The following is a 13971-nucleotide window of genomic DNA, read 5'->3' as shown; positions in this document are numbered from 1 at the left end:
TCGTGTTGGCAGTCCCCAAATAAATGTATTGGTCTACAAAAAAAATGCAATTATGTTATTAAAAAACCGTTTGCAGTGGACATTGTTCCTTTTCTCACAATAGAAAATAAATATCTATTTTTATAACATTATAAGATTCGCAAGGTTAATTTTTTTAAAATTCAAATAATACGAATTATTAAATTTATTTAATAGAGGATACGCACCCATGCGACTGACTGTACACATTGTATATGTATATGTTATTATATAATTAATTGCCATAATTTATTGATTTTAATTTCTAATCAATGAACAAACTTTTAATTTGGAAAGTGTTTTATTGGACGAATGGTAGAGTGTTTGGCTGCTAGCCCGAAGGTCTCAGGTTCAGATCTCGGTTCGGACTTGTGACTATATGACCTCTTTAATTCCACCCAGCTCTGATAATACCTGACACGCAGGGGAAAGTAGAGACGACGAGACATAGTGATCACCACATATGTCAAGAAATATCTAAATCTACTTGATCTGCCCAATTGGTTGCTTATCCTAAACATGATTTTTACTACTACTATATTTTACTATTAAAACAGGTTTGTAAAATGACTGAATGTTTATAGTATAGCAGTTTGTGTTTGGTGCATGATTTTATCCTAAGACAGATAGTGTAGTTGAAAAGATTTATGTCTTTTAGCAAGGAACTTTTAATCTGAATTGTGTGTGCTGCCCAGATCGGTACGATTCAGAATTGTCGACTTTTAAAAATTGTCGTCTTCTCATAATTGCAGTTGTTTCGGGATTGTCGACGTCTAAAAATTGTCTTCGCCTCAGCATTGCCGTCGTATCTATATTGCAGAGGCGTAGCTACCCCTCCCGGCGCCCGGAAACAAACTTTCACTTTGGCGCCCCCACCCCACATATTTTTTTTTTGTTTATAATTCAAAACTTCAGCTAAAATAAGCTTTTAATTTTATTCCCAACCCATTTTGGCGCTCCTAGGGTCGGCGCCCGAGGACATGTGTACACACCCGCTCCCCTTCGCTACGCCTCTGCTATATTGTTATGATCTCCAAATTACCCTAGCAAATGGCTGTGAGACCAAGTCCTCATTGAAAGGCTATGTAGAGTTTACGGCAATTGTGTCTACAGAAAATCTGAACACGGAGTAGAATAACAAAATTCCTATGTTTTAGTGGATGGGCCAGTTGCTGGTTACTTGAACAAACACTATAATTTATTATGTAGTAAAACTGCACAAGCATTTGTCATGGTTGGACTAGTTGCTCCTTTTTCTTAGTCCATAATGGTAATGGTGAACTGTATTTTATTCAACACTATTAAGTGTTACGTGTCAACAAGTTATGACTCTGCTTTTCTTTTTGGATTTGCTTCCATCGTATTTGGCACACAAGGATAAACTAAAAATCATCAGTTGTTTGCTTTTGAAGTTTTCTACTATCAACTGGATGATGTCCTCTGCAACTGAGCCTTATCTGCCTGTGCGTCTTAATCGTGAGCTTTACCGGCCTCACCACACCGACCCAGACCCAATTAAGTACTTAAATAACCATATAACAGAAAATGGAGCAAATAAACAATAATTTGTCATATGTAGACAAGTAATCGATCACTTTTACAAAACTTTATCACAACTTTCGTGGTTTGTTGTACTCCATAACCCCTTCGCTGAGTGAAAGCTTTTTTTTTTGTTTATTATCATTATTTTTAACAGTATCGTCAAAATTGCGCGGCTATTTGCGTGGTTCGAACTCCTAAACCTCAGCAGTTATTTTTCTATTTTTTTTCCGAAGTCTCGGACAACTTTACAGGTGCTCCAAGTGTCACAGATGGCCCAAACGTCACAGATTCCAGTGGTTATGTTCTTGGTCTACAGACTCACATCTTTCTTTGGTTGGCATCGACTGTGACCCCAGTCTATGTGGTACTCACTTGTTTGTTAATAACAGTCCTCACGCTCATTATAAAAGGTAGGTTAACATGTTTAAAAAATACATGTCGTATGAGAAATGTATGTGATTTGTCAAATGAGGTTAATATGTTAAATGTGTTTAATATATCATTTTTGTTTAATATGTCATGTGTTTTATATGTCATATATAAAGCAAAACACAGTGCCTATGTGTTTACTGTGTTAAAAGTGCAATTGTCTGAAATATGAGTTAAAAATGATGAAAATCCTACATACATTTATATGCAATACACTATTTCATGTGTCCTTAAAACACTGGTACGTTATGGAACACATATACAACTGTACCATCATTACGACCAACCTACTTTAGCGCAGGATTTCAAGCTCAAAGTGTAACGTATGACAAACACGCTAGGCAGGGTATCTTTCATACATTTTATGAGAGTAAGATGGTGGGGCGCACATCAGACTACCTAGAAAACGGGACGCTGATTAACTTATATATTAATATGCTTTTTAAAAACTATTTCTTCCAATTGGAAGGGGGGGGGGGTCGCAAAGTGATTCCTTACCATAAAGAGGTTTAAATGAAATACCAACTACTTTTTACTAAATCACAATAACAGATTTCTAGCAGAGAATCAAAACCACCGGTTGTAGTGTAAGTTTAAAAAATATGCATTATTCGGATTAAACCCTATGTAAAAGTTAGTGAATGATTTATATGTTAGCTGAATGATACCAATAGCTCTGCGATACACCTGTATTAAGCTATTCAACATTCAATTTAAAGTATACAGACAAACTTCACGGAATTGTTAAATTGCAATAATATAATAGTAGTAATAGAAACATACTTAATTATTCTACATCAAGATTCCCATTTATAAAATAAGTAATCAAATTATAGTGTTGCAAATGTTTCAGTTATATTAATCATTTAAACATGTACACAAACTTTTGATATATTAATGTATATACAAAATATTTTATTTCAATAACTTTTTGTCCATTTTTCCACTATTCAAAGCGAGAAAACAAGGTAAACAACTGAAGTAAGTTATATTACTTTTTCTTTATTTCTTTTTCTCCTCATATATAAATATATATACATATATATATATATACATATATATATATATATATATATATATATATATATATATATATATATATATATATATATGTTATATGTATGTAATTTCATTATTTGATGTTATCCTTTTTCAAGTTTTGTTTTACTTGAATATTTCTAATGCTTACATAATCATAGCTTACAGTGTTAAGCTTCATAATAAAATCTTTGAACTAAACTGCCTTTCACACATTTTTTTTCCAAAGAGGGATAAGGTGTGTGTGTGTGGGGGGGGGGGGTACTTGAAAGTTGCGAGATAGAAGGTGGAGGGGTGGCCGACATTGGTGAATTTGTATAGTGTCGGGTTCGGATATTTGGCACATGTCTATAGGGCTTCCTTAAGTCCACCCAGCACTACTGGGTACCTAACTCACGTTAGGAAATCAAAGACGGCTGGGCAAAGTGCCAACTATACTATTCTCCTGTATCCCAAAGTCATTGAAGTGGATTAAATCTACTTCATCGGCTTAGTGTCTCGTGGGCATGAATGGGGGAAAATGATGATACAAATTATAATTTTTTTTTATCTTTCTGACGGAGGAGGGGTGTGGGAGGGGGGGGGGGGTAGGGTGGGGTGTAGATAACTGAACGTGACACACATCTCATTATCATATTAATTAAACACGCGAAGTTACACCATGCTATCTTTAAAACATGTTAGTTCGGAGAATATTAATGTAACGGACCAATCACCAATCCATACGAGGCTGCTATTTTAATAAAATCTTACTCTTTATCCGATGGTAGTCTAACATATGCAACGAACATAGTTGAAAAATGACACACAAACCAAGTCACACGCATCACTGTAGTGTGAACCTACGCATGCGTAGTGGAACGAAAGATTATAGACCTTGATGAGAAGCTATGGTTTTTTTTTTTCTATGGCCCAGTTGTATTCCCTTCTATTTAGTCTATAATCTTCCAAACAACAGTGTAATGAAACTCTAAAGCTGGTCACCAATAGTGTGTGTAAGCGAATAACCAATTTCTCGTTCTAGTTCTTGCCAGCCTATATTTTTTAAACCCAATGTAAATCAGTAAAATAAATAAAATAGATACATTTCTTCCGCTATTCTTATGTTATTTAAAATCTTATATTATTTAAAATCGTAAACCGTGATAATAAAATTGATCGATTTTAAGATGTAGACTAGCGCACTTTTGGTATTTTAAAATCTTGAAGCGATGCCTAGAAAAAATGGCCGCCAAATTTGTGTTATCAGTCTGAATCATGTTCAAAACAATTAATTTGGTCCGAAAATTTCTCTCTCCCTGGCTAATTTTATGCAAGAGGGACCGAGACTTACAAGTCCTATTGTAATCAATACGAAATGATGTTAGCTATGTAAAAAATACAATAATCTTTTTCAATTCATAATTGTTAACTTTAAGACAAAAATTGTTTTTTCTGTTTCTAGAAAACTACTGCAAATCGACATGTTGAATGCAACAAATGGTAATGATTTAACTCTATATTTTATAATAAAACGCTATCAATATATATATATATATATATATATATATATATATATATATATATATATATATATATATATAAATATATATATATATATATATATATATATATATATATATATATATATATATATATACAACTGTTTCTAATGGATACTTTTTTCAATTATATCTACTATTTTCCACTAATGAGAAAATGTGTTAATGTTCCTTATGTAATTATTCAATAATGTTAGTTTAATGCTATTGTTCTCTTGCCTGTATTATCTTTTCTGACCTCGCCATGTTAATGAATAGGGTAGACATCACTATCCAGATCCATTAATTTCCTTAACTTGAGTCAGGTACCCGTTAGAGCGGAGTAGTCTAAGTGTAGTCCTGCAAACTCAAGTCCGAACCGATATTCAAACTCGAAACTTTCATGGCAGCAGTCGATCGCTCTACCACCCAACCACGCTATGCTAAAGATACTTTTGCATTTCCCAGCCAACGCCAGCGTCTTCGTAGTCTCAGATGACGTCTACTCACTACAGAAGCGGGTCTCTACGGAGGAAATCACTGCAGCTGCCAACGGTACCGGACATGACGTGAACCACACGTACCAAGAAATAGAGGAAACCACATCTTCATTGCTACAGGTCTCAGAGCGGGCTGGTCGCGTACTGGTGGGGTATGAGACGGCCGTCTAGACGGTGCCCCAAGCATAGACAATGTGTGTCAAAGAAGTCTACATCTGCCGACCCCATGTGTCTTGGGCACATACGGTGGAATATATATATATATATATATATATATATATATATATATATATATATATATATATATATATATATATATATATATATATATATATATATAGCCTATATATATACATATATAGGCTATATAAATAAATATATATATATATATATATTTATATATTTATATAGCCTATGTATATATATATATATATAGCCTATATATATACATATATAGGCTATATAAATATATATATATATATATATATATATATATATATATATATATATATATATATATATATATATATATAGTCTATATATATTTAGCCTATATATATATATATATATATATATATATATATATATATATTGTGTGTTTATGATTTCAGTTTGTGCGGAATAGTTAAGCTATTTTAATAAAAACGTATTATGTTATATTGGCATAGAAACGTGTATTTATTCTATTTCGTCCTATCGTCCTATCTCTAGGCTTATAAACTGATATCGAATGTCCGAGACAACATTTTAATACTTTACTACAAGTGCTAGTAGAACATATATATCTACATAGGCATTTACGTTCTCTTTTTCTGCTTACTTGTGAATTAGCATGTAATAACAGAGCATCAGTACCTGACTCTTTTAAACATATAACGGTTTTTTAATCAGTGGGAATAAAAGTAAATTATCTTTTTTAAAACTTATGATCCATTTGGCAATTGAAAAAAGTCAATCTGTTTCACTGACCTAGGCATATGAATAAATAGTGTTGTCAGCGCTATGCCCATTCGCCATAAACTTTTCTAGGTGAGACAGGTACACATAATACCTGGGATGGCACAGGGACGTCTAACGGACTTGAGACGTTATTTTTCCTACCATAAAACCACAATACTGTTTACTGTTGGTAGTTGTCTGGTTGAAAGCAAATAATCGTATGCATTTTCCATTAATAACATATGTTGTTTAAAACCTTGAAATGTTTTTTTTTTTACTTTTTACTTTTTTAAATTGGACTAGGGAAATGTAGGATTATGTAGTGTATGATTATAACACATTAACGTGAAAATATTTTATGTGTGAGTTGATTTGATTCTTAAAAATCCCACATTTTCGATACTGTTTTTAACGAATGTGTTCTTAGCGCATTTTTTTTTTGTTTTGCTTAAAGTAGAGTTAGCGTTAGCTTGAAACTAGTTATGTGTGTCAACAAACTAAAATAGTTACGGCAAAGTTACCTTTTCGAAACAGGCGGTCCGTATTAAAATATTTACGTAAAATTATCTTTACGAACCGAGCGGTTCATGGGCTAGATGAATTAGAGTTCACCTGTCTCTGTGTCTTCGATATTTTAAGGGATGTTATGGCCATCACTTTACTTTTCTTATAATATAATCACAAAAGCTGAGAAAACTCAGGGTATTTTATGAAGGGGCCCCCAACCCAACATTTTCATTGTTCATTGACTCACATCAAAGCATGAGGGTCCTGGTCTACAATGAAAGCCACGAATTTCTTACAATAAACGCCTACAATTATAAAAAAAAACAACGAAAAATCGAAAGTATAACTTGCAATTGGAAATAAATTGTTATAAAAAAATTGATTGAAATTATAAACGAAAATATCAGGACTCATTGTGAGAGTGGTTATTGTTTTTAGCAACTTCTATAAGCTTTTCATCATTTCGGCTACTTGGTCTATAAGTGTGTCATTTTCCAGGTCACTTAACACATCAGTTTCCGGTAACATAAGCATGCATACTTCAAGGTGTGCTTAACATAACCATAAATGCTTCAAGGTGTGCTTAACATAAGCATACATACTTCAAGATGTGTTTAACATAAGCTGAATACTTCAAGATGTGCTTAACATAAGCATAAATACTTCAAGGTGTGCTAACCATAAGCTGAATACTTCAAGATGTGCTTAACATAACCATACATACTTCAATGTGTGCTTAACATAACCATACATACTTCAAGGCGTGCTTAACATAACCATAAATACTTCAAGGCGTGCTTAACATAACCATAAATACTTCAAGGTGTGCTTAACATAACCATAAATACTTCACTTCAAGGTGTGCTTACCATAACCATAAATACTTCACTTCAAGGTGTGCTTACCATAACCATAAATACTTCAAGATGTGCTTAACATAAGCATAAATACTTCAATGTGTGCTTAACATAAGTTGAATACTTCAAGGTGTGCTTACCATAACCATACTTCAAGATGTGCTTAACACAATGAACACCGCAAGAGATATTTAATTGTTCGCAGTTTAAAGAATGTTCCGCGGAGCTTACTGGGATTTTTCCCTGCTGACCGACGAAGCAGTTCACCCCTATGTGTTAATTATATAAGCAATAAGAATATGATGTAAATAATTTTTTTTTTAAAAGAAAAGAAAAGAAGCAGCTTTTTTTCTTCCACCAAATCAATTATTTTATTTTCCAATTTTTCTGAAGATTACCATTTTTTTAAAACAGGTAATAGTACATCAAGCTTCTCTTTTTTATTTCAACAAAATAAAATGTGTTAACAATATTACAATACTTTTTAACAAAGTTATCTAAATGTAACCAGTATTGGATAGAACTCCTTTCCAGATGTATTCAGCAGTGGATATACTCCTAGAACAATGTATTTTATTGTTTTCATCGTTTATGTCCCTTCTTTAAAAGTTCGGAAAAATCATCTTTCCTTTAAAAATTAGTGACTGTTTTTGGCTAATAGAATTTGCTCATATGATTAGGACATACCATTTAAGGCGAAACAGACCATTGCCATGGTGAGATCTAGTCTTAAGTTTCCCTGACTATAGTTAATGTTGGGATTATGTTGTCTTTGGCAGTCGCAATCGGTAAATTTAAACATAATTAAGTTAGACTTAATTATATTTTGGTTTGTGTCTGGGGTTAGGTTTAGGGGTGATGTTGAGATAAAGAAAGACGTTAAATGCGTCAAGTTGCCTAACTTATTAGTGCCTTACCAATGTAGATGTCGTCCATTACACATTTTAGGAAAATTTGTTCCCCTCTTCCCATCAATGGTAGGGCCTAGCTGATAGCAAAAAAAAAATTGAAGTCACAAAGTTGTACTAACGTTTTCAATACACAAAATTAAATCGATGTGTTTCTAAAGTTACATAACAATTGTTTTAATCAGTTTCTAAACAAAGTTCTCGCAATCGTAACCTATAGATAGACTGGATCACATTTTATAACCTGAAACATCTATTGATTCTTTGAGCAGCAGTGTTTCCCTCATTCCCCCCCCCCTCCAAAGCAAGGCTACCGCACCCCCCCCTCAAAAAAAATCGTATAGAAAATATATACTTTTACCAGTGTCTGCCCACACACCCTCACCCCGGAAAATTCAGTCCGCCCCCTTCCCCGAAAGATTTAAGTGCCCCCTTCCCGAGTAAAAAGTCTTAAAAGAAACACTGTTTAGCAGCGACGAGGGTTTAGCGCATACTAACAAGCATTCATATTCATAAACGGTCCGTACACAGCACACCGTAGACGGATTTAACAACAAACAAAACACAGGCCGTTTTGGGAATTCAAACAGGTTTAAGGTTTCGGTCGTTACAGTTTCGGTTAGGAAGAAAATCACTGAGTCAAAATTGAAAGTGGGTCATGTCTATCTTACGGCTATCACACACTTGTGAAGAGAATGCGTTAAAGATTAATTAACACATCCTTAAATTAGTCATACTTCAACGCTATGTGAGATTATAATTTTTAAGGCTATTTGTTTATGGATTACGGTATGTACATTATTTTAACTCTTTATAGTAATACTACAAAGTATATTTAATTTCATTTTCATTTTATGTTTTCTTAAGCAAGGTTAAAAGAAGGGTAACAACTTATGAAAAAAGAAAACATTTCTTTTTAGAAAACATACGAGACAATACGAATTACAATGATTATAAAAACATGATGTCTATTTGTCAGATTGAGTGAGTTTGTTATTAACCTAACCATATAAAGGGAATTTATTTTATGGACGGATTTCGAGCCTTTAACTTCACAGTCTTAAGACTTAGGGGTCATCCATAAATGACGTCACGATTTTTTGACGATTTTTACCTCCCCCCTCCCCTCCGTCACACGTCGTCACAAAAAGGCAGACCCGCCTCACTAAAATGACGTCACACCTCAGCCTACAACCCCCCCCCCCCCTCAAAATTGAATTGAATTTTTTTAAACAGCAATGCTTTTCCAAAATTTTGTCTGAACTCTGTCAAAATAGAGTATTTTAATCAATTGTTATTACAATTTATTAAAACAGTGTTCTAAAACGCAAAATAACGTCTAAAATTAGTTTTCTAACATTGCTTTTTTTATAATGCAAAAGTGTGACGTCGCACCATCTGAACCACCCCCCCCCCCCCTTCCCCTCATCACACACCGTCACAAAATTACAGACCCCACCTCCCCCTTTCGAGTGTGACGTCATTTATGGACGACCCCTTACGTCAGGTTATTATCAAAGCTGTTGCTAACACGGGCGTCTTTTGCACGTGAATGTAAAACCTGACCCCAAAAGTTAAACTTTAAACTAAACATTCTGTTAAATTAGACACTATATTTTGATTGTTTTTCAGACAAAAACGGGAAGTAAATATTTTTTTCGTATGTAAAATATCTCCTTAAAGATGAACTTCACGTCGAAATCAGACGGCTATACGTCTTTGTCGTGCACTGCCGGGGGTTTCCCAGCATCCCTGTCGCTAAGAGAATCAGGAAACGATAAGTATTTAGCCCGAGTAATCAATGGCAAAAACAAGGAAGTTATTTCATGGATCTATTTTTTCAATGATGTAGACTGTAATAAAAAAAGAACATATGAGTGTGTACAAGTAGATAATACAGGCGAAACATCTTCAAAATACATCGACGTTACACATGGTATGTATTAAACGTAGAATGTATACAATTAAAGATTCGTTTTTAGATCGAGCGATTTACTTGGCGAGTCAGGGGTCCGAAAGTCTCGAGTTCGAACCTTCTGGCAGATGAGGCTGGTTAGCTGAGACATCCACTCTTCTAGGAGAGACAACTCCAAAATCAAACAACTGCTGCCTTGTAGTTTGTTCTTGGTTGGACAAAGGCTATGGAAGCAAATCCAAAAAGAAAAGCAGGCTGAAATCAGAGTCAATGAAATGGCGCAAAACCAGTTGACACATAATCCTTAATTGTGATGGAAGCATGGCCGAGTCGGCAAAGCTCATGGTTGATAAATTTGAAAAAGTCTCGAGTTCAAACCCTCTGGCAGATAAGGCTCGATCCCTCCCAACACTAAAAATTAAGAACGAAGAAGAAGAAGAAAGAAGAAGATCTAGCGATTTACTGGGCAAATGAAGTAAAGTGCACCTACTTCTGTGACCTCTAAATATTTTATGAAACGATAGTTTTGTCAGCCTAGTGCCCAGCCACTTTTACTTTTCCTAACGTGAGTTAGGTACCCATTAGAGCTGGGTGGACTCAGTGACATTCTACTGACTTCAACCAAGAATCGTACTCGACACTTTCGGGTTAGCAGTCTAGCGATGTACCGCAAGGAAATGCCAGCCCATTTTGATATATATTATCTAACACATTATTTAATACGAGCCGACCCGCGGCATATCATACGACGCTATTTAGTTGTTGTTTTTTCTACTTTTCAGTAATTCATAATTTGTGAATTCGACAGTACCAACGCTGCCACTGAAAATATTTCTTTAAAACACTATAAGTAGCTCGTTAAGGACCATAGCCCCCCCTCCTCCCCCCCCCCCTCGTTACAGTAAACTCCACTTAGTTACCCCCCCCCCCCCCCCTTTTACGTTTAAAATCGTTTCAAACTAAATTATCTGCCCCTAATAGTCGTCACTAAACCCGGCTCTGCTTGTAAACATTTAGAGTGAACCACACTTTACCAGACAATGTAGGGGTGGGGAGGTAGGGAGCGCGCTTACAGCTTGTTTTTTAGCGTCTCCCAGAAGAGAATTATATATATAGATTTACAATTCAATACTCAACAGAAAACTGCAAAGATATGAGCTATGCGTGGATTATTGCTGTTGCTATAGAGGCGCTGATTGTTATCACATTCCTGATACTGGTCTGTGTTGTACTGATAAAGCGAGGTCAGTCCTTATAGTTATAATGGTTTGACTATATTTACAGTTATGGGCAGCTAAATATGGTATGGGCAGATTACTATGGTATGGGCAGATTACTATGGTATGGGGGAGATTACTATGGTATGGGCAGATTACTATGGTATGGGGAGATACTATGGTATGGGGAGATTACTATGGTATGGGCAGATTACTATGGTATGGGGGAGATTACTATGGTATGGGCAGATTACTATGGTATGGGGGAGATTACTATGGTATGGGCAGATTACTATGGTATGGGCAGATTACTATGGTATGGGCAGATTACTATGGTATGGGGGAGATTACTATGGTATGGGGAGATTACTATGGTATGGGGAGATTACTATGGTATGGGGAGATTACTATGGTATGGGGAGATTACTATGGTATGGGGAGATTACTATGGTATGGGGAGATTACTATGGTATGGGGAGATTACTATGGTATGGGGAGATTTCTATGGTATGGGGAGATTACTATGGTATGGGGAGATTACTATGGTATGGGGAGATTACTATGGTATGGGGAGATTACTATGGTATGTGGAGATTACTATGGTATGGGGAGATTACTATGGTATGGGGAGATTACTATGGTATGGGGAGATTACTATGGTATGGGGAGATTACTATGGTATGGGGAGATTACTATGGTATGGGGAGATTACTATGGTATGGGGAGATTACTATGGTATGGGGAGATTACTATGGTATGGGGAGATTACTATGGTATGGGGAGATTACTATGGTATGGGGAGATTTCTATGGTATGGGGAGATTACTATGGTATGGGGAGATTACTATGGTATGGGGAGATTTCTATGGTATGGGGAGATTACTATGGTATGGGGAGATTACTATGGTATGGGCAGATTACTATGGTATGGGCAGATTACTATGGTATGGATTGGTAGCTAACTATATTAGGGGCAGCTAAATATGGTATGGGCAGCTAACTATGGAATGGACAGTTAACTAACTACGGTATGGGGAGCTAACTATGAAATGGACAGTTAACTAACTATGGTATGGGGAGCTAACTATGGAATGGACAGTTAACTAACTACGATATGGGGAGATAACTATGGTATGGGGAGCTTCCAGTCCGGGTATGGGCAGGTAACTATGGTTAATTATAAGCTTATTTTTATATAATAATATAAACCTGTTTAATTAAACATTTGTTAATGTATGTGTACTGATAATAGTGTGTATCATACTCTTTTACAGCATTACATCTCAGAAGGTAACTATGTCAAAGATGATTGATTTAACTACACGTCAAATTACTTGAACATAACGTTTGGAATTTAATTTTTAAATTTTGAAACTGCCCTTTTTTAAAAATATATTCACTCATAACATATAACAATTAGTATGTTATATATGCAATACTGCATGCTATTTTCTTGAATGTAATTTCTTGTTTTGTTTTTGTTTGCTAGCATTCGGAATAGAGTAGTGATCCACGAAAAAGGTAGAATGCACTTAAAACCATTTAATTGAATTTATAAAGGTTTTTCTTAAAATAAATCATGCATTGCTTGAATTTATTTGTGAACTTTTAAACACTAGTTTTTTCAACATAAGCATTATCAAATTAAAATAAACTTAATATTTTTTTGGATAAAATGTTACATATATGAGTATTAGCTTAGGGTGTTGTCATATATTTATTATACCCATATCAACATATAAAAAATACTTTACTACCTCCAGTGACTTCAAGGGATACAACTAGCAGTCAAAACAGGCCAAGTTTGATCATAAAAGGTTTTAGAAACATAAACCAAAAGGGACCAAACCCGGTAGCACAAAGTAGTCGAGCCGCGCCAACTAATCGCAAAATCGCAGACAAACGTCCGGCGGAGTGTAATCGATTACTGCAATCAGACGACGATAATCTTCCAACAAGGCCGGTAATAAAAAATACAGTGAAGTCTAATGTTATTTTAAGCGGGGCATCAGGAGTACCTCCCCCTGATTACTCATCTAGTCAACCATTGCTAGCAGAGACCAGAAATGAACACTTTGGTGTGCATTACAAGAATATTTCAGAAAACGTATACAACGAAATCGGCAGCGAAGACACGTCCATGCGACATGGACAGGCTTTCGCTGAACCAACAGCAAACCACAATGGAAGAACTGATGATCTAGAAGACGATAATGTAGACGAAAACCTGTACAACGAAATTGGTAGCGAAGATGCATCAATCCGACAGATACACGCTTTCACTGAAGCAACGGCAAACCACAGTGGAAGAACTGAGGACCTACAAGATGATAATGCAGAGAAGAGTGTGTACAATAATGTCGGTAGCGAAGACGCATCAATGCCACAGAGACAGGCCGTCAATGAAGCAACAGCAAATCACGGTGGAATAACCGATGATGTACAAGATGAGAATGTGTACAATGAAATCGGCGAGGAGGAGAGGACGTCTTTAGAAATTCGGAACTCGCGAATCAGACAGGTACATTTCGATGAGAACTACATTACACCTGTGGATCTTGAGGGGAAACTTCTGTAAAAT

At 35.3% G+C, this 13971-nt stretch overlaps 1 protein-coding gene across 1 annotated transcript; it reads left to right on the top strand.

Annotated features, from left to right (window-relative positions):
- The first annotated feature begins 8880 nt into the window (after positions 1-8880).
- Positions 8881-13968, top strand: LOC131941999 (uncharacterized). Its single transcript, XM_059301647.1, has 6 exons — positions 8881-9047; positions 9891-10194; positions 11313-11417; positions 12665-12680; positions 12880-12911; positions 13154-13968. Exons 2-6 carry the CDS (start codon positions 9942-9944, stop codon positions 13966-13968), a joined length of 1221 nt encoding a protein of 406 aa, XP_059157630.1. The 5' UTR covers positions 8881-9047; positions 9891-9941.
- The last annotated feature ends 3 nt before the right edge of the window (positions 13969-13971 follow it).

The sequence above is a fragment of the Physella acuta genome, unplaced genomic scaffold, assembly GCF_028476545.2.
Source record: "Physella acuta isolate Inbredline_101_S28 unplaced genomic scaffold, ASM2847654v3 ptg000380l, whole genome shotgun sequence".
Classification (NCBI taxonomy): Eukaryota; Metazoa; Mollusca; class Gastropoda; family Physidae; genus Physella; species Physella acuta.
Note: the sequence above shows the minus strand (reverse complement) of the source record. Positions and strands in the feature narration are given on the sequence as shown.